The 22,481-nt window shown below is 37.7% G+C and overlaps 3 protein-coding genes across 3 annotated transcripts; all 3 read right to left on the reverse strand.

Annotated features, from left to right (window-relative positions):
- Positions 1 to 7,699: 7,699 nt before the first annotated feature.
- On the reverse strand, positions 7,700 to 8,632 carry LOC131782978 (histamine H2 receptor-like). The gene has a single exon (XM_059099716.2). The coding sequence runs from the start codon at positions 8,630 to 8,632 to the stop codon at positions 7,700 to 7,702; it is 933 nt and encodes a 310-aa protein (XP_058955699.2).
- Positions 8,633 to 12,296: 3,664 nt separating this feature from the next.
- On the reverse strand, positions 12,297 to 13,214 carry LOC131782968 (adenosine receptor A3-like). Its single transcript, XM_059099704.2, has one exon. The coding sequence runs from the start codon at positions 13,212 to 13,214 to the stop codon at positions 12,297 to 12,299; it is 918 nt and encodes a 305-aa protein (XP_058955687.2).
- A 2,825-nt stretch (positions 13,215 to 16,039) lies between these two features.
- Positions 16,040 to 17,089, reverse strand: LOC131782963 (melanocortin receptor 5-like). The gene has a single exon (XM_059099695.2). It carries the CDS (start codon positions 16,967 to 16,969, stop codon positions 16,040 to 16,042), a length of 930 nt encoding a protein of 309 aa, XP_058955678.1. The 5' UTR covers positions 16,970 to 17,089.
- Between the last annotated feature and the right edge of the window lie 5,392 nt (positions 17,090 to 22,481).

Raw genomic sequence — 22,481 nt, forward strand, 5'->3', positions numbered from 1 at the left:
CCATAATCTAAAAGAATAAGAGACGTTTTCAATTACAGCCCACACGATTTTATGACGAGTCGCAGCATTTGTAGTGGCGCTTTCTGGTCTTTCAGCAACCCATCTATCGGAATAAAACAACACGCTCATGGTCGTTCTCGAGTGATCAAAATAACAAAATCACATGCTTTTGAGACCTTTCTAATCGTCCTGTAAAGGTTTGGATTGGAAAATTTATCGAAAGCCATGACCAATGCAAATTTAGTGGATGGTTATCTGGTGCTGTACGAAGAATATATTAACAAATGACATCGCTATTGCTTCCTTCTGCAGAGACCAAATTTATTCGTTAGCATTTCATCATGACATAAAATCAATTAATGAACAATATATTCATTTTTAAAAAAGAAGTCCGACGTGACAGCTGGCTGGGGCCATTACAAGAATTCTTACTTGTTTCAAAATTAGTATGCAAAAACGTTAAAAAGTCGGAACATCTGTCAGAGTAGATCTTTCGACATGTTTTTTTTTGGCACGCTTAAAAATTTTGAACATTGAAGTTAAGTTAAAAGATGGAAATCTCAAAAATGCTTGCGTCTAAGTTAATTGCGGTAATCAAGGAAAAAAAAGCCTGAAATTCCGAAAATGAAGTTCTCCCGGTTCGGTTCAGGCTGGTTTGGTTCGGCGCCCATGTGGGGGACTATACAGCCTCTTGTTTCAAGAAAGTTTCCCCTTCAAAAGCGTAAAGACAAACGCAGCCTATCCAGTCGTCCAGTCTCCAACTTGTAGTAAACTCCCAACCCTTTATTACTGAAACATATTCGATCCTTTCAATTTAATCATTACTTGGGTTTTTTTTCTGTGGGTCGAAAAATCATCGCCGCACACTCTTTGAATATAACCAAAATCAGTTCACTCTTTTACAATCTTGTTATTCAAAAGTACATTCTCGTAACTGAAACCCTACGTTTATTTTGTGACAAGTGATGAGAATCTGGTGACAAATAAATACCATTCGTCCTGCAATCGACAAATTTATACATTGTAAATTTTTCCTACAACCTTGACTGGAGTTATGAAAATGTACGAGAAATGTTTACATGTCGATTTCTTCTCTGCGTTAAGGGTTTACTGTTATGCAACAGGAAGATGTTTGTTTATTTATAAAAGAAATCATGAATTCATGGCCGAAATAAACAGGCAATAAAACGAATAAATAACAACAAGAACAAACAGTCATTATAAAACCGAGGTAGAGATGTTTCTTATTTCACAAGTAGAATATTCAATTGGTTATTTGAAAAATGTTGAGGTTAACGAGACCCTTGAAAACTCATTGTCAAGTTTATTTCTCATAAAATCGATCAAACCGCTACATTACTCTCACAAAACTATGATTTACTTTATCTTTTTTCCCTTCAAAATTAGAATATCCACGATTGTTTCCGTGGCGTTTTTATTACGATATTAATAAAGTTCTAGTTTCTCTTTTGTACGTAGTATGTCGATGACAGAGTGGTGAATGTGTCTCATCTTCCAACAGTAAATAGGAGGGTTTAAAGTTGAATTAAGAAATACAAGAATGATTGCGAAAATGTTTAAACTCCTAATGGTGCTATTCGGGCCGTTTATTTTCATTGCAAGCATGGGGGAAAACAACGGGAGATACGAAACTAAAAACATGAAATACACGTACAATATGCAACCAGCAGACTTAAGAGAGACAGCCAATCGTTTCACTTCACTGCACTGATCTACTTCTTCTAATTGCAAGGACTGAATCTGAAACTTGTGCTGGCGGACAATGAAATGAATCCTGATATTTATCAAAGTAGTAAGAAGGAAACCAATTGTATGGAAAATGGTACTAATTATAGCACGAGTACTTGTAGAGACCCAAAACATCATTACTGAAAAAAATGCACAAAACACCCAAATTGATATCACCACGGTAACAACACGCCTGTGAGTCACAAGTTCCTTGTATCTGAGATGAAGGTGAACAGCAAGGAACCTATCTGCACTTATAGCCACAACACTCAGGAGCAGGACGATTAAAAGCGTACGAATAACGCCACCCGTCAAGTAGTAAATACTACAGCTAGGATTGGTCATTTGCAGCCAAGCGACCAGAAATGATGTGGAAAGAGGTTGAACGAATACACCAACAACAACATCAGAAACAGCAAGATTCATCATCAATGTTCCCAATGTCTTTGGAACAGATAAACTTTTTGGTATAGCGTACAATGTCACAATATTCAGCATGATGGCGGTGTAGGTTAAAAAATTGTTGGAAATACAGCCGGCGACGAGTATCCAACGACGGTCTTTGAAGTCGGAATAGGAGGGAAAAAGCTGCAGAATATCACCATAGTACAATACATTCATACTGGTTGACTTGCAGTATCATGAAAGGACCTTCGGTGGGCAGTTAAGACTTGGTTAGGTGTTACGTACACCCAAAATAATTTTTTTATCAACCGTGATAAAAAAAAAAGGCGGTTAATTTTTGCCTTCACTCTTTGAAAAGTTCGTCTGCACCGATACGCTCATCATTTCGACGACTTTTCTAATAAGACGACGGTGTTCTTGTGATAGCTTTTAATTACAGGGTCATGAGCTCATTTGATCGGCTAGTTAGTCAATTGAAAGTTCTCAATGAGATGGAATGAAAGCAGTAACATGGTGCAACAAAGTCGTGAGTTTACTAGATCAGAGAATCAATTGAAGGTGCTAAATGGAAATCTAATGGATATGCATCCAAAATAAAATCTGTAAAGCGGTGACTAAATCCTCACATCAAAGAGGGTTTCCCGATGATTGCGATTTAAGGAATTGTGGATTACTTTCATATTAAGTCAGACTAATGAGCAAAGTTCAACATGATGGCGGTGCAGATTAAAAAATTGTTGGAAATACAGCCGGCCACGAGTATCCAACGACTTTCTTTGAATTCGGAATAGGAGGGAAAAACTGCAGAATATCATTACAGCACAGTATAGTCATACTGATTGACTCACTAGTCTCACTAGTTTTATAAAGGGATCTTTTGGGTGCAATTAGGACTTGTTTTCTCGATTGCCGTGAAACAAAAAGCAGTTAATATTTGCATCGCACTCTTTGATAAGTTCATCACGATTGATACGCTTATCTTCTCGACGACTTTTTTGAATAAAACGAGGCTGGTCTTGGGATAATTTTTCATCGCAGGGTCATGAGTCACTGTATTTGATAGTTAATGGAAAGTTCTGAATAGGGTGGAATGAAAGAGGTGTCTTGGTGTAACGAAGTCATGAGCTTACTACATCAGAGAGTTCATGGAAGGTGCTAACTGGAAATTTAATGGATATACATCCAATATAAAATCTGTAGAGGGGAGACTTTGAGTCCTCACATCAAAAGGGTTTCCCGATTATTGCAATTTAAGGAATTATGCACTACTTTCAGATTAAGTCAGACTGAAGGGCAAAGTTTAAAGAAAGTAGAATTTCGTACCTGAAATTGGTCGGTGACCGCTAATGCAATGCACCACTGCCTCTTAACTTTCAGGACTACTAATTTAACGGCATATTTCATTGGAGCTTTATCAACTTAGAAAATTGTTGTAACAGCATCCACTCATCGTCAGTCAATCTTTTTTAGCAGAACATAATTCTGGTTTTGATTTAGAGTAACACTGACAGTACCGCTATCTTATTCAAAGTTGTTCTCTTGAAAACATTCAATGCCTATCCACTGAACTTCCGAGGTGAGGTTCCGATTTAGCTTTTCTTTGCTAGGTCATGAGCTCATTTGATTGGGAAGTTGAAGAGGCCGCTCAATGAAAATTTAACACATTTAATAATGTAAAGAGGTGGTGTCTGATCTTTTCAGTGGGAGAAATGGGTGCTTTAAAACCTTCCTTGATTAGAGTACTTTTTCAATATTCCAACGATGAACAGAAAACTTTTAGATGATCGTTTGTGGATGCGAATTTATCTAGTCGTGTCGATGTTTACAACACTAGAAGATGAAATTTGTATCCATATGTAGCCATGCGAAATCTGCCTCTTTATATGGAGGGCAATAGTCGCATCTTCTCCCCCCCCCCCCCCCACCCTCAATACCACTGTTAAAACGAGCTCTAAAATAAAAGGACTAATAACTATATTAGGACTTTAAATGTAAAGTCTACCCCTTACAGTGTTTATATCAAAACGCCAGTCTACACAAATTAGTGCTGTGATCATTTTCAGATGAAGGTACACAAATTCACGTCACAAACTTATTTTGTGTTTCAAGAGGGAAAAAACTGTAAAAAAGTCATTAATAGTCATTGTGAGTGACAGTTCGTGAGGCAAAACCGGCTAAAAGCAGCTACTTCATCACCGATTGCACATATGGCTAAATAAAAACGACGTTAAGTTCAAAATTTGAGTGATAGGTTGATAGGTTGATATCACAAAAACCGTAATGGTACACGAAAAAGAATATTGGAGAATTCATTAATATGCATTTAAGTATTGCCGAGAGAATGCCTGAGATTGCGAAAACGAAAACGGCTTCGGGCTGTACACCAAAATTATGTGCATCCCTACGTTGATGATGTAGGTTCCCTGTTTTAAATAGTTACGAACAAAAATCTTCCATAAGACAATGAGGATAAATAGAAGTCATTTTAAAAATTCTTCGAGGTGCGGAATTGAATATGAAACCCGCAATATGATAACGTAATGAATAAAAGATACCCGAAAGCTGATGATCATGTCTAAAAGTAAACGAATGACTACGAGTGACCACGAGTGACCACGAGTGACCACGAGTGACCACGAGTGACCACGAGTGACCACGAGTGAAAAAAGTTTTAAAAAGTTAATCATTGACTAAAACGATTTTAACTTTTTTCACTCGTGGTCATTCGTGGTCACTCGTGTGTGCTTTTAGACACGATCAAAGCTGATTGCCATTGTGTCAAACGAAATTGTGGAAAAAAATTCGCGGCTGTTTTTCTCGGAATACTTTGATGGAATATTTTGAGTTGGATAAAAAAATAATGAAAATTATCTTTCATGCAATCTAAGAAATTGAGGAAAGCCCACAATTAAAATTAAATGCTCAAAGCCTCCCGCCTCCGCACAGGCAAGAGCCATCTGCGAAGATCAGCAGACTAACAATAAGTGAAACGTGGAATGTAAGACATCACTAATAAAGTTTCCATGTTAAGTGTGATTGCACGAAAACATGGCTGTTCAAAACTTTTTCGATTCATTAAGATTTTTATCCCATCTGCTATCGTTCTCGATCCAAGCGGGTCTAATATTCCTAGCATTAACTATCTAAGTAATTAATACTTGAGTGGTTTTGTACCATAATAAAAAAATAGTCAATAAGAAGCGATTATTTCAACACACCGTATTTGTGTTTGGTTTCTACTTTAACATATACGATATTTCATCGCTGCAATGAAATTCCCTGTCTGATTTAAGCTACCTTCGTCGATACAGGGACGGAAAACAAGCCTAGCTCTTCTTCCTGATTATGAAACTTCGTTTAAAACTCCGATTTCGTAATTGTTCTGGAGACGTCATAACGTTTCGTTTCAAATACCATTTTGGATTTTTCGACTTTTCTCCGCAGAATAGACTGCACAAGTCATCTATCACAGTAAGTCCCCGATAATACGTCGAATTTGTCTCGTCTTCTGGCAGTAAATTACAAGGTTTAGGATGAGTCAAGAAATACCAGTTACGAGGACAGAGTAAAATTTTTTCGATCGATACTCGACCCACTGAGTGAAATAGCAACCACAGAGATAAAAAAAGGAAAATAACAAACCCAAAAATTGAAGATGGCATATACGTAGAATATAATTATTGCAGATTCAGTTAACAAGAATCGAAAAATTAGCCGTCTCACCAAAGTTAACTTCAGGCTGTGGATGCAAGAACTGAATGTGATTCTTGTGCCGTTGAAAGGTTAAACAGATCTTGGTATAAACCAAAAAGGTGACATGGAAATTCTTTTATAGCACCAAAATACACCTTTTTGAGAAAAGAGGGGACCCAACAAGGTCGTTGTGGAAGAATCAACACTAGGCACCCAGATCGCGATCACTGCGGTAACAACGCGGTTGTGAGTCATAATCTCCTGTGACTGGTGTATGAGGTGAAGGTGAGCAGCTAAGAATCTGCCAACACTCACAGCCACAACAATCAGGAACAAAGCCCTAAAAATTTCCAGCATTCGATAGACTTTACAACTAGGATTGCTCAGTTGTAGTAAGCTGACCGCAAAAACAGTGTAAATTGGTTGAGTTAGAAAACTGACACCAACATCAGACAAAATGTATTACAAGAAATTTTCAGCATTCGATAGACTTTACAACTAGGATTGCTCAGTTGTAGCAAGCTGACCGGAAAAGAAGCGTAAATTGGTTGAGTTAGAAAACCGACAGCAACATCAGAAAGACTTGACAGCAAGTTTTAAGCATTTTTGCAAGCGACGAAGCTTTCGGTATATATTCAACATTATGGCAGTATAAAATAGGAATGAGTATACTTTGGAGTTGGAGATGAATGTGGAACGAAGATCTTAAATTTATAGTGGTGATAGGAGGGCAGAGGTGATAAAAGCTTTTTACGTACCAATTTGTGCATGACATTCTCTCACAACGTCGTCTTATTTTCTATTTTGCTACCTGTGGTGACTTTTCCACCCACCTAGAATAACTGTATCTTAAGTGAAAGACAGCAATTAAGTTTTTTTTCCCTTTTTCGCATAATCGGTCGCATACTTTCTGGTCGCGCTGACAAACACCCCTGACTTGTAGCCATTGCAAAAGCTAAAATACATTTCATATCGGAAAATTCCGATAATGGAAACTGAAACGTGTTAAAGGCTACAAACGAAAATCCTTCTAATTCGGATTGTTAATGGAACTGATCGATAGAAATTTAATAAATTGCCATCTTAGGGAATGAATGAAAGTGCGAACACAAATGGGAGTATTGTGGTACAGGTTGCCGCCCTAAAGACAAGTGGCTGCTATTTACTCGATTGTTCACAATTTGGAATTGAGCTCTCAAGTCACATTTAGCACACCTGAAAGGTTTCTACTTTTAGAAAAGGATGAGAGAGAGAAGCCTTTGTCTTTGGTAATTTGCTACTTAAACCAAGGACGACCCGCTTGGCTGCACATTGGCCCTCGAAAAGATTACTCGAAAGATCTCAGCCGCGTTTCCGATCAGCATTTGAGCTGTCCTATAAGAAAATTTGTGGTAACATCGACCAAAAGTAGTCGACGCACGAACCGAGGTTCCCTCTTTCCAAAGCGCAATTTGTTCCCTTTATATAACTTTTTAATTAAAGGAGCGACAACTGCTTTTGAAGCATGTTTTCCTTTTTTCGCAACAAATATATTACACAACCGTAATAAACTGCATTTTACAATTTTAAGAGTTCATCTGTTCCTTTTGCTTTCATTAAACATAAGTCCATAACCAGCGACATAGTGCTTATAATCCTAATATCAACAAATTGAGCCAAAAAAATATTTCTCACTGACAATTTCGTATCTTTAAGTCTCAAAGTTGCGATTTATCCCAGTTTAACTCTGTCGCCTTCGCGGCTGCCCGTAAAAGCCTATAGTCACAGATACACACTCCTCTTGTAATTCAAACTCTATAAGCTTCAATCAGCCAAAACGATGAAGCTAAAAAACTGCAGATTGACTATAGCGTTAATGTGAGGCACGGATTCTGGCCCACGACATGTTCCTCAGCATATCTACTATGGCGTGTCGAATGTGTCTCATCTTCCAGCAGTAAATTACAGGGTTCAGAGATGAATTCAGAAATATGAGAGTCATTGAAAAGAGAGCAGCTTTTTTTAGGGCAATATTCGAGCCGTTAATTCCCATTAAAATCAAGCAAACAGTATAAGGTAAATAAGAAGCTAAAAACACGAGATACACATAGAATACACCAACTGTAGATTTCAAGACACAGGTAAACTTTGTTCTTTCGAAAGACTGAGATATTTCAAACCCTTGCAAGGACTGAATCTGATTCTTGTGCCGTCTGACAATCAAATAAATCCTGATATACACCACAATAGTGGCAATGAAACCACAAATTCCAGTAACTAAAATAATTAGACTAATGGTGTTGAGAGAGGCCCACAATATCATCAAGGAAACGAACGCACTTAATACCCAAATTAATATTACCACTGTAACAACACGCTTGTGAGTCACAAGTTCCTGGTATCTGAGATGAAGATGAAGAGCTAAGAATCTGTCTAGACTCACAGCCAAAACGCCCAGGAACGAAGCCAGCGAAAATAAATACCCACTCATCGACAGCCATCGGTAAGCGTTACAGCTCGGATCGCTCCGTTCAAACCAACTTCCAAGAAATGAGATGTAAGTTGGGTGACCCAGCAAACCAATACTTAAGTCAGAAATGGCAAGACTTGTCAGTAACGTTTTCAAAGTTTTTGGTAAAGTCAAAGTTTTCCTTATCGCACAAATTGTGACAATATTCAACATGATGGCGGTACAAGTTAAAAAACCGTTTAAAATACAGTTGGCGATGAAAGTTTCACGAAGATCCTCATAGTCGGCGTTGGAGGGAAGAAACCGAAAGGGCCCGTCGCAATACAATTCGATCATGATGGTAACTCGTATATCTTGATTGATAGAGGGCAACTTCAGTCTAACAAAATTCCTTCTCAACTCATGCCTGTGAATCACTCTCGAACAAGGCGACGAGTGTCCGGCAAAGCAGAGTTGTAAGGTTCTCGACCGTAACTCGAAATTGTTTGAGTTTGATTCCCGTAGTTTGTTATAAAGCTAAAACATCTGCACTTTCTGACAATTAACTAGAAACAATGGTTATTCTAGTTCGGAACAATAGAAACTGTCGTATTTAAAGTTATTTATTTTCTTTCACACTTCTAATGAACCTAGCACCACTTTATATACACGCATTCTTTGCGTTTTTTTTTCACTCGTTCAAATACTTTCGCGCTTTTTGCAAATTACGCTACCCTATATTTTCCATGTTTCTTACCTGCCATAGCAGTGTCTGTTTTATAAATGGTTCTGTGCCATAACTCTTTCCGTTCGAATGCTTCGTGTTTGCAATATTTCTCGCAGCATGTGGTTATTTTTTTTTTCTCGTATCTTTGCATTTATTTCCCCTTCTTATTTTTGTTGGTATTTATTGTTCTGTTATTTATCTACATTTTCCTCTTTTAATAAATTTACTTTTTCTTCACCTTTATTTTCCCTTCAACACCTAACAGCGACTAGCATCCAATTTATCCATATCCTATCGCTACTGACTCGAGCATAGCCGGAATACGGGAAATGACCACCTATTCAAGAAGTTCCTGATTTTTTAAAATAAATTCTTCTTTTCAATACCACAGGAAACGTATAAAGAACATGATGGTGAATATGTGTACAGTTATTAGGGCGTACAAGGTGAAAGGAAGAGTTCATCATTTGAGTTAGTCCGCCTCAGTACCTTATCGACGTGATGCGTGTTCGTAAACTGATCACTGATAAAAAATTGACGGGAAGTTATCTCGCGTTCAAGTGCTTTAAGTCGTTTAATGCTGCGGAAACCAGAATTATAGGCATCAACATTTCGAGGTAAGGGGTGCCATTCGCAATCAGTCACATAGAAAATAACTTCCGTCAAGCATTCAGGTGAACATGAGCTTTGCATCTGTTGAAGTGAAACTGAATTTTAAAAACGAAAAATCGCTAAATTCATCATGCTTGAAAGTCAAATTTCATTTCTGTTAAAAAGAGGTTTAAAAAATTTTAATATGCGGTTTGTTTTCTTCAAATAATTTGATATTACTTCTCAATCATTTGGAATTCGAATAAAAAGTTTAACCAACCTAAGCATTTCTCGCCTCCACATGTAATGATAAAAATTATTTTAAAAAAAACATTCAAAAACTTCCTGTTTTGGTTTACGGCATAACTATCAGCAGGGAGTTGTGCTTTGTTAGATTACAACCTTTAATACATGTAAGCCCTTCCGAGGCTTATCAATTTGAAGGGCCTCACGAGGGGGCCGAGGGCTTACTTAAGACATGGGCTCATTACAGAAATGAAATTTACTTGATGAAGAAGAGCCCGTTAATAACAAACCAAAGGCTTTTAGGCAGTTCAGACAAAAAACAGTGGATCACTTTTTTTCGAGAATAAAGGTAAAGACAAAAAGGGAAATCCATGACACACTTGTGAGAGCAAAAATATAATTTGAAGGCGATAATGCGATGTGACCACAAAAGCCACAAGGGGAGTCCGTGCCGGTCTGTCTTCACCTTTATTCTCATTTTAATGTCCCTAATCAGACTTCAAGAAAGTAAGCAAGATTTGATTGGTTCATCTCTGCTTAATAGGCGGGAGACTGGTTCAAGTTAGAATCGATAACAAATCGATACTAGCACTAACGATTGAGTTTTATCGGAAGCGATTGATAGTTTAACACTTACGATTGAAATTTATCACGAGCGATTGATTTTTTAGCACTAACGACTGAGTTTTATCACTAGCGATTTATATCTTCGCACTAACAATTGAGTTTTATCGCTGGCGATTGATATTTTAGCACCAACGATTGGGTTTATCACTAGAGATTGATGTTTTAGCATTAACGATTGAGTTTTATCACTAGAGATTGATATTTTTGGCACAAATGTCTCCACAGAGAGAAGAGAAATAAAAACACAATAACAGCAGTAGGAGAGTTTAACTTTAAAAAACGAATGCTGAACTAATTGCAAAATTGATTAAAAAGGTTTGTCCTTAGAAGGGTCTTAAAATTTGATGAGCTGCTCAGTTCGATATTGTTGGGAAGAGAGTTCCATACGCTGGGTGCCGCGAAAATGAAGCACTTATCGTCATAACTTACAAGCTTGACAGATGGTATTTTAAGTAAGTTCTTGGAAGAGGATCTCAAATTCCTGGTTGGTACACGGGGCTCGAGCAGTTCAGTAATGCAGTTCGGAGCCTGGCCGTTGAGCACTTTTTAAGTTTGTAGTAATATCTTGTAATTAATTCGCTGGTTAACTAGATGCCAATGTGGCTGCTTTAGGACAGTCTCGATGTGATCATGCTTCTTAGTAAGAGTAACAACGCGGGCCGCAGTATTCTTAACATTTTGTAGGCGATCTATCAGAAATTGTGGGTATTCCATACATTAACGAATTTGCATTATCTAAAGCGTGAACTAACTTTTCGGTGTCTGCTAGAGATAAACACTCTCTTATCTTGCTGCTGGAGGTAGGATCGGAACCATTTCAGCACATTTCCTTCCACACCGCAGCGTCTTGACTGTCTCTCCGGTAGCAACTCATGATCGACAGTGTCAAACGCCGTAGACATGTCCAACAGCAATAGGGCAACGCATTTCTGATAATCCATTTAACAGAGAATGTCATTTTGCACTTTCAAAAGTGCGGTCTCCGTGCTGTGAGAGCGTTTGTACGCCGACTGGGGAGATTCCTCTGAGTCATTATCACGTAAGTAATCATTCAATTGACAAGATACTACCTTTTCGATTATCTTTGGGTCTGAAATTAGAATAATCTTCGAAGTCCAAGTTGTCCTTCTTGAGCTTCGGTTTGATCGTTACTTGCTTCAGTGCAAGATGATTGGAGCGACATATTTACCATGTTAATTGGGAAAGATAGGAGAACTGATTTGCATTTATTTAGAATGGACGCCGGTATAGGATCAAGATCACAACAATTTTTTACCGAATGTGTCCACAAAAGTTGCGATTTCTTTTTCTGTCATAACTCTGAACTCTGCAAAACCGACATGGTCCGGCTCTCTATTTGCTTCGCTGGAGTGAGTGCTGCATGTCGATAATTTCGTTATTATAGTTGCAATAAAAAGGCGGCAAAATTGTACGCAAGCTCCATCTTTGAGGGCGCGGTCGGATAGCGTCTCCCTTCTTTGCAATGTAACAGCTTGTCAACCGTGTTGAAAAGTATTTTTGGATCTGATGCATGCTCTGAGGTAATAGATAAATAATAGGAAGACTTCGCGTCCCTGAGTATTTGGTTTACAACCTGGCATTGATCGACAAACATGTCGACGCACAATCTCGACGCTCGCCAGCGGCGTTCCAATTTGCGATGTTTTCTATTGGCGACGCTGATACCAGCGTGGTACCATGACAGTCTGGTTTAGCTCTGTCGCCATCCAAAGCCCTTTGAGCGGGAGAGAAGTGTATTAACGAGCCTTGTCACGTAAAGTTAAACACAATGCTTTACTTATCAGCAATGATGATGAATTCACCAAAGAGTTAGTGTGAAGCACGATTTCTACTCAATAGTATTCCTATTACGGCGTGTCGAATGTGTCTCATCTTCCAACAGTAAATCACAGGGTTCAGAGATGAATTCAGAAATATGAGAGTCAAGGAAAACAGAGTGAAATTTTTTAGAGCGATATTTTCGCTGTTTATTCTAACACTAACGACACAAATAACGTACGGTAAATAGCAGGCTAAAAACACTAGATATATGTAAAATACACCAACTGTAGATTTAATGAGGCCAGCATAACTTGTTGTTTCTTCAGACCGATTTACTTGTTGTACTTGAAAGGAGTGGATCTGATTCTTGTGCCGTCTAACAGTTAAATAAATCCTGATATACACCACAATAGTGATAATGAAACCAAAACCGCCAGAGATTGAGATAACAATATTATGAATACTGACAGAAGCCCAAAATACCATCAAAGAAACAAATGCACTAAACACCCATATTGAGATCATCACTGCAACAATACGCTGGTGAGTCACAAGTTCCTGGTACCTGAGATGGAGGTGAACAGCTAAGAACCTGTCTACACTTACAGCCACTACACCCAAGAACGAAGCGAGCGAAAATAAGTACCCACAGATCGTTAGCCATCGGTAAGCGTTACAGCTTGGATCGTTCAATTTTGACCAGCTGACAAGAAATGAAGAGTAAGTCGGTTGAACAACCAAACCAACACCAACATCAGAAAAGGCAAGACTTGTCAGTAGCGTTTTTAAAGTCTTTGGTAGGGTCGAAGTTTTCTGTATTGCGCAGATTGTGACAACATTCAACATAATGGCGGTATAAGTTAAAAAACCGTTGAAGATAGAGTTTGTGATGAAAGTCGAACTAAGATCTTTTAACTCGGCGCTGGTGGGAAAAAACTGTGAATCTTTACAAAATAATCCGTTCATTATGTTGTCCTGCGTACTGTACCTTGAAACGATTTTACCAAAAAGATCTTCGATTCTTTGTTTAAGGTGATCTCTTCTTGAGTCAATGTCTGTGGCCAATCTCCTTTCTGACGTGGATCTTTCTTTCGTTCAAATTTGCAATTAAAATAGAAAACTTGAGTGTGATGATCATCAAAAAAACATTTGAAGTTCTCCACCGAAACCGAAAAGTTTCCGGGGTTCATTTGCATGTGATGATACTGAAATATTCTCTTTTTCTAGCAGCGTTGTAATTGTAAATGACAGTTTCATATACTCCGACAGTCGGCTGCCTTTTAGTGTTAACTAATACCTACTGTGACATGTAAATTCTGTTTTACTTTTAGTGCATCGGACACACAAAAGTATACAACTAAAATGGCTGCAATCAAATCGAACCTTTCCAGGTCGAGATAATCGAAATTGATCGTGAATGATGGAAATTTTATGGACAGGTACTCGATATTATCAGAAGAATAAATGACAAGATAACAGCTGGTTAGCATTTAACAGTTGTAAAAAATGAAAATTGTGTGCGTCCAATTTTCATGATACAAGTTACCAGTTATAACCTAAAAGATGTAGAACTTAAATCAGGCACCCAGTGCCGGGAACGAGAACTTTCTTCTTAGGGATGACTAATTAAGTATTCAAATAAAAATTTTTTGATAAAAGATATTGAAAAATTAGCTTGCCTTAAAGTTCGTAGATCAGATGTCATTTCATGTGTCAAAATAAGCTTTTAATGTTTAGTTTTGACACCAAATTTTTACTTCTAACAGTTTTAAATCCGGATCTTTTCATCCTTCTGAAATTTGACTAAGCAAGTTACATTAACCCAATCCAAAACCAACCCCAGACTTTTTGACTATACCGAGTTAGACCAGTTGATGTCCTTGTTTACATATAGAGAAGTTGTTTTCACAAAGCTTTTCTCCAAGAGTTAGCGACACATGCGAGTTTTTCGATCGTTTTGAATCCGTTATAGCTTTGATACCGTTGAAAAAGGTTAGTCGTTTCTACCATTACCACCTTTTTCCTCCGTTCACGCCTATCTCATTATTTAATTCGAAGCCCTATATACCATATACCAGTGAATCAACGATGTACGAAGCAACTCTCTAAACCAAAAATATGGTGATAGAAAAGTCTTACAAACATTAACCCTTTTAAATCCGACGTTGTTCTCCCAAATAACAACAGGCATCTCTTTCTTGCCCGGCCAGTTATACGAATTTAGAGTTATGTCGAGGCCGAACGAGCTAGTAGATCATGTTCATGATTCAAACTCATTACTTGTCTGTTGGTCAAGTATCTGAAATACAATCGCCATTGACGGGTGAAAGAGTAACCCGTCATTCAAGCGGAAGCTGTTTGTCTCCTGCGCACTAAGTGCTGGCGTTGAAATGAAGCAACTTAATTAGCTACCACTGACATGTCATTGACGCACTTCTGTGATAGTCAAATATATCTCAAAAGTGGTTTACCAACGTAGCGGTTATGAAAGCTACCTTGCTAGGTACTGTATCCAATCATAATAATTCAATAATTCACGATTTAAGAAAAGTGACTAATGTGTTAAATTGGGTAAGTTTCTATAAAAATTGTGATGCTGCATCAGCAGGGGAGTATAACAAAATAATTTCGTTTTACTAACTGAGTTGATAATGTAAATTGGCCAGGGTAAATAATTTCTGAAGCTGACGTTTCGAGCATTAGCCCTTCACCAGAGCGAATGATTAATATGTTACGTTTCCTTTTCAGAATTAAACGCCTCCAAGTAAATGCCAACTTTGAAAAACTAGTGATCTTACTTTGAAGTTAACAACAATTAGCAACGGAAGTTATTTGAGTTCTCCTTGCGAGCCTCACTCGAATAAATGCTTTTTTTTCTCTACCCCTAAAAGGTAATTTTAAGGGATTAAATAATGACCAACTAATCCATGGCTTAAATTCAGCTGAAGTTCATGACGAAATGGAGACAATCTTGGTTTCCATTGTGGGTATATATTTTAAAACGTTTCCGCACGTCGAGAAAATAAAACTGTGAAACATGTCGTTTTATAGTCTTTTTCAATTAATAATATTACTTTATCGCACCCTCAAGCAGTGAAAACAGTAAACAACGAGGTTTAGAGGTGAATTGAGAAATGCGGGAGCTCTTGAGAAATTATGAAACCTCTCTCGAAATAGTGCTCGCTTTTGATTCAGATGGCAGCAAAAATTCAAAGCAAATAAATAGTAAAAATACAATACTATATAGACTATACCAACTGCCAATTTAGCGGAACAGGTAAAATTTGTCTTTTCACCAGATTGTGCAACTTCCTGTACTCTCAAGGACTGAATCTTTAGATTTATCAAAACTGTGAGAATCTAATCAGAAGAGCGAGAGAAGCATTTCAAACTTATCTTTTGGTATTGAGATACTTGTTCATTAAAAATTCAGCTAGTATCACATATTTCACTTTTCAGTTGCCACTATTGTGTTCCTTAACTAATATTTAATCAAGAAGCAAGTTCACAAGTTCTTTATTTAATGTATCATAACATAAAATATTTATTTGTATTGTAGGTATGACAGAAATATACATACAGCCTGACCGATTAGAGAATAAATAAATAAACATAGTAGCTGCTAATACCTTCACAGGCTTATTTTCCTTCAACAATCTTTAGGTATTCAGTAAAAAAGTCTCCATTAAACTCGCACCTTTCCCTTGTGTCTGTGCTCTTTGAGACTACGAATCGTTTGTCAATGACAATATATAGTCATCCAGAGGAATATTACCAAACAAACAGTAAAATTACTGCGAAGAACGGTTTGTGTTCCAATTCGTATTCCGCAGCATGTCCACGATAGCGCGCCGAATGTGTCTCATCTTCCAGCAATAGATTAAAGGGTTAAGGGATGAATTGAGATATACAAGAGTGATTGAGAAAAGAAAAAATCTCTTCAAGGCGACACTCGATCCAAATATTTTAATGAGAACCACGGAAATAAAACAAGGCGAATAGCAAAATAGAAAAACGAGATAAACGTAGAATATATCAACTGTAGATTTAACGAGACGTGAAAAATTTGTTATTTCGCCAGACTGACTTATGTCTTGTACTTGCAAAGACTGGATCTGATGCTTGTGCCGCCTGACAGTTAAATAAATCCTGAGGTATAACACAACACTCACAATGAAACTGAAAGATGCCGTAACTGAAATAATTATTGATATAATATGGACCGAACTCCAAAATACCATCAAAGAAACAAATAAACTAAATGCCCATATTGATATTACCAAAGTACCGACACGTTTTTGACTCACAAGTTCCTGATATCTGAGATGAAGACGAAGAGCTAAGAACCTTTCTACACTTACAGCCACGACACCCAGGAACGAGGCAAGTGAAAATAAGTTGCCAGAGATGGTTAGCAATCGGTTAGCGTTACAACTTGGATCGTTCAGTTTTAACCAGCTAACATGAAGTGATAGGTAAGTTGGTTGACCAACCAAACCAACACCAACGTCAGAAATAGCAAGGCTCACCAGTAAAGTTTTTAAATTTTTTGGTAACGTTGAAGTCTTCCGTATTGCGCAGATTGTCACAATATTTAACATTATGGCGGTATAAGTTAAAAAACCGTTGCAGATACAGTTAGTGATAAAAGTCCCTCGAAGCTCCTTGTAGTCGGCGTTGGTGGGGAAAAATTGAAAAGGCTCGTCGCAATACACGTTCATGATATTAACTCGCGTATCTTGATTAAGAGAAGAGAGCCTTGGTAAAACAAAATTTCTTCTTTTTTCAGTTCTGTGGATTACTCTCCTTTCTTGCTTGAATAATTCTTTCACTTAACACAAAGCTGTGAAGTTCTACGCCAAAACTTAAAATTAATTCCGGACTGATATTCATTCGCATAATTTATGAGGATCCTGAAACATCTGCTTTTATTGTCAATGTGAAAACTATATTTTCAAATGACCAAAATTGATTTTACCGGGCGGATCACTGCACGAAAAAAAAAATAAAATAAGGAAAGGAAAATGTCGGATTCAAAACGATAGGTCAAATTTACATTCTCTCCCTAGAAGTTTTTTCGCAAAACATGGTCAAGGATGAGCGTAAAAAAACGACATATCACGGAAAAAAAGAAAGGTTTGGGAACTCCATTAAAGTTTTTCGAGCTTAATTTGATGAAATTATTGTTTCATGAATCATTGTTCAAAAGATAATTGTATCCAGCGCTATACAATGGCACAACTGATCAAGAAAGTAATCAGGTATTATTCAAATCCTCCAGGCCAATCCCACTCCAATAAAATGTATTTTACATCCGGCCAATAATTACTCATTTGAAGTGTGCGACTTATCAATTAAAATTCCATTTACTAGATCGCTTTTCTTTCAGATGCCTTTCTCCCTTGCGTGGGGAAGTGCACGGTAAAAGCCTAAACGGATCGGAATTAAGAATGATGTATTCAGTCTGTTTGGAAAGAGACGCTTTCATCTTTGATCTTTCGTTGCATCAAACCCGTACATGATAGGTTAAATAGCAAACGTATTTGCCTCTAAACTAGTAAAACGTCTGCAAGAGTGCAAACCAAAGCCTTTAATCGAAACTGATCATGCGCGATGGCAATTGCTCGGAGCTGAGAGTGAGATAGCAACGCTGTTATCTGTTTCTAATCGTAGAAACCAGGAACAAGCACCTCCAGAATTTCATAACATCGGTTGCCAGTTTTTATCAGCCACAAAGAGGTAATTTACATCAGGCAGTCGGAAGAAAAAGTGCTCTCGAATTACTGATGGTAAAATAAATGTTCGTGTGGAGAAATTGTCAAGGAAAAATGCTGCAGAATCAAAGTCAAATGGCAAAAGGCAAAGGCAAAGGCAAATGTCATTTAATCTGTGGAATAAACTGTGGAATAAATCTGTGGAATAAAAGGCAAAAGGCAAAGTCAAAGGCAAAGTCAAATGTCGTTTAATCTGTGGAAAAAACTGTGGAATAAATCTGTGGAATAAAAGGCAAAAGGCAAAGTCAAAGGCAAAGTCAAATGTCATTTAATCTGTGGAATAAACTGACTAATGACCAAAATGCTCCTGAAAAATTCCTGTTTTGGCTCAGGCCTAAACTATGTAACTATCTGCGGAGAGCTGTGTTCTAACTATCGTAAATGCTCCGATAAGCCTTCGGGAGGTTAATCGATTTACAGAGTTTTCAGGACGGAGAAGAGATCATTAGAGACGGGGACTTAACAAAACTAAGCACCAATGCAATTCACGCAATTGTGACTCATTTTTAAGAATAACGTTTTTTCAAGTGGTAGTTAGTACGCATAACTGAAAACCTTGGATGTATAAAACACCATCTAGCCTCATCGCAACACCATCTAGCCTCATTGAGGTATTTTATTGATGGAGAGTGAGAAAGACTGAGTAAAGGAGGGGCGGTGGGGTGGGGGGGGGGGGGGTTATCAGAAACTTAAGGCTCTAAACGGCGCGGGGGCTTGCATAAGCATTTCAGGTAAAAGATTATTGACGTGACAACCACTGTTTCTTGTTTTCAAAGTGCGTGTTGCTATGATAAAGCTTTTTTCACCGGAGGAGAGAGCACGTACTACAAAAGCTCGATGGCGGACACAACGTCTAGTCGTTTTAAATCCTTTCATCTTGACCTCCTTTTAATCTATTTTTCTCAATTGCTTCTGTAATAAATTTTCCTTCAGCCTCTTATAATTACTTTGGTGTGATCGTAGACAGAAAACCATCACGCCTATCATTTGATATTCAGATATAATAAATGATTCTTGGCAATAAGTCCTTTAAGTTAGTAAAGCCAGAAGTTGAACGACTAAATAATAAACTTAACTTTAATTATTCCCCTTACGGTTGTTTTAAGAAAACTTGTCTTCCCAAAGTTTAATGTGTGCGACGTTTTCAAGTGTTCGAATCTATTTAAGGTTTTTTCTAGTTTTGGTGCCGGTAAGTCGAATTATCGTCTTTCCACCCTTCCCCACGATTACCACGATTTATCAATGAACACTTATGTTGACAGACTGTGTAAAAAAATTTCACAAAGAATTGGAATTTTGAATAAGATCAAACTTTGTTTACCATTTAACCAAAGACTTTTATTTTATAATAGTTTAATTAAGCCATTATTTGATTATGCCAATGTTGCATGGCAGTCACTTTGCTCTAATGAATCTCTTTTAAGAATACTTAGGCTACAAAAGAGAGCTGCTAGGGTTTTATTAGATGCTGAACCACGTAGTTCATCAGTTATGCTATTCAATCGTTTAAAGTGGATACCATTTTATGACTCTACTAAGATGGCTAAATGTTCAATACTATTTAAAAGGATTAATTATTGTGTACCTAATTATCTTAATGATAGCTTAAGATTATTAAGTTCAGTACATTCACGCAACACTAGATTTTGTAAATACAATTTTTTATTACCTAAGTTTAAAAGGGCTAGAGAAGGAGGGAAAACTTTTCTAGTTTCTGCCATAAAATTATGGAATCAGTTAAAGCCTGAATTAAAAAAGTCTAATACACTTAAGGCCTTTAAAGACAACGTATTTAAATATTACTATAAGGACCAATCATGCTTAGCTCATTTTAATCCGTAAATTTTATTGATAGTAGTTTTATATATTCTTACTTGTTTTAGCTAATTTTCTATTTATATTTCATTCTATTAATGATTCTATTGTATTTATATATTTATTGTAATTAGGAGGACCACAAGTTTATTAGTGTTTGTGCACTATCACGTGCTATCCTCAATAAATAAAGTCTTTCTTCTTCTTCTTCTTCCCCACACATATATTTTTTTAACTACGCGCCATAAGGGCCTAGAACGAGTTTATTTCTGATACCTTTCTTCCTTGCGCAAGGCAAAGCTTGGTAAAACCTTGAGGGGATCGGAACTACGAATAAATGTATTCAGTCTTTCTACTTTTCTCTTTTTACACGATGTCAGTTAGTGGGCAGACCTGACCCTCTAGAGCCTGTGGCAAGTACAGAACTACCTCAAGGACCCTGGTGTACTGTCGCAATTGATTACCTGGGACGGTTACCCTCAGGTGAACACATACTTGTAGTTATTAACTACTATAGCAGATATTAGGAGGTGGCTGTTGTAAGGACAATTACATCAGAGAAGACCATATAGTGTTTAGAAACCATATTTGCCAGACATGGACTGCCTGAAGTGCTTGTAAGTGACAATGGGCCAAACCTTGTCTCAGAGAAATTCGAAGCGTTCCTAAAGGAGAATGGTATTAAGCATCAACGTGTAACAACTCGGTGGGCTCAAGCAAATGGCGAGGTAGAGAGACAGAATAGATCCATACTCAAAAGATTACAGTTGGCACATGCAGAAGGAAAGGACTGGAGAAGAGAACTGGTCAGGTATATGGCTGTTTACAGAACAACTCCTCACCAGACAACTGGACAGACACCAGCATTTCTTCTGATGGGCCGACATCCAAGAACAAAGTTACCTGAATATCACAACCAACCCACGGTGATGAGGAAACCAGAGACAGAGATCAACTGATGAAATTCAAGAGCAAACAGTATACAGATGCTTCCAGAAATGCTAAGATGAGCGAGGTGAAACAAGGTGACCTTGTACTCATGAAACAGGATAAGAAGAACAAACTGTCCACCACATTTGAACCTCAGCTGTACAAAGTGAAAGAGGAGAAAGGAAATCAGGTTTTTGTGTCTGATAGCGACCACCCCGTGAGGGTTTTGCACCGAAACACAACTGAAGTCAAGCAGTACCACCCTACTGATGATCAGCTCAGTGATACGAAGGCTAATCAGGAGAAAAACACCACTCCCGCTTCAGTTGAGATAGACACAGCAGTCAAATCAGGAAGTACTGATTTCCAGGAAGGTTCACCAAGGCGTTATCCGCAGAGGATTCGCAAACCACCTGACGGATTGAACTTATAGAGACATTGAACACTTCAAGAACTATTCACATGGACATAGTGTTTGCTTATTTTGTACCAAGGACTCTATGAACGATTTTCTTTGTAGCCGTTTAGAGTTGTACTCTTTGTTTATATTTCTAAGGAAGAAAGGGATGTAATGACGTAATCATTTTTATATATCACGTGACCTTGTGCGAACACATGCTTTTGTAGTATCGTGTGCTCGACACAGTTCTTCTGATTAAATTCTATTCGAAGATGTTACACTTAGTGTCTATCATAATGAAACATGGGCGACTTAACATACAGGCTATGCACCGTGAAGTTAAGGAAAAGCGCTACAGGTGTTATGCGAGCCTAATCAAAAAAGTAGTTGTTGCATCCAAAACCGCTAATTTGTTCTTTCTTCAAGTTGTTAAATACAATAGCTGATCTATGGATGAAATTCAGAAAATTTTAGAAGAAGCTCAAAACGTAATGAAAACAGTTGTGATTTTGATGCAGAGCTCTACCAACTGAGCTAACAAGCCAACCGGGAGCTGGTCGTTATGCTGGATCCAAATAAACCTTCCAAATAGTGAATAATGACTGTAAATACATGAAAATCATACATGAGCACTGCGGTTGAAGAAACGAATATAGCGATCCTCGCAGTTATAAACAGTACTGACCCGTACGGGATTTGAACCTATGACCTCTGCGATACCGCTGCAGGGGTCTCAGTATTGCAGAGGTCATGGATTCAAATCCCGTACTGCACCAGTATCGCAGAGGTCATGGGTTCAAATCCCGTGCGGGCCTGAACTTTTTTCAGGCCTAGTGTTCATAACTGCGAGGATCGCCATTAATATTAGTTTTAATTTTCTTTTTTTATAATGGTATGTTAATGGAGTTTAATAGTAATCGAAACGAAATCTATAAAACCTTTTGTTTGGTATTCAGGTGTAATTCAAACCGTAAGTTTACAGCACCAAAACTGTATCAGAATTAACAAAGAGGAAAAACTGAGGTGTTCTACTAGCTTTCTCCTTTCTGCCTATATCTGATGAGTTCTTTCAGAATTCTACGTGGGATTCCTCGATATATTGTTTCATCCCAAAATCAAAAGCGAAACGGGGCCCTGACAAGGGCTAACGCTTGAAACGTTAGCTTTACAATATATCTCTTTACAGTGGCCAGTTCACATCATCAATGAGTTGATAACTAGAGAATAACAAATGGGCGCGCGTAGATATGGAATTTCCCTTCGAGTGTTGAACTCGATAGCTCGCGAGTGAGATGTCGAGTTGAACACGAGAAC

The sequence above is a fragment of the Pocillopora verrucosa genome, chromosome 8 (genome assembly GCF_036669915.1).
Source record: "Pocillopora verrucosa isolate sample1 chromosome 8, ASM3666991v2, whole genome shotgun sequence".
Taxonomy (NCBI): Eukaryota; Metazoa; Cnidaria; class Anthozoa; order Scleractinia; family Pocilloporidae; genus Pocillopora; species Pocillopora verrucosa.

Bases quoted from the DNA above. Each gene is read 5' to 3' on its own strand.
- LOC131782963 (XM_059099695.2), bottom strand. From the start codon at position 16,969: ATGAACGTGTATTGCGACGAGCCTTTTCAATTTTTCCCCACCAACGCC.
- LOC131782978 (XM_059099716.2), bottom strand. From the start codon at position 8,632: ATGATCGAATTGTATTGCGACGGGCCCTTTCGGTTTCTTCCCTCCAAC.
- LOC131782968 (XM_059099704.2), bottom strand. From the start codon at position 13,214: ATGAACGGATTATTTTGTAAAGATTCACAGTTTTTTCCCACCAGCGCC.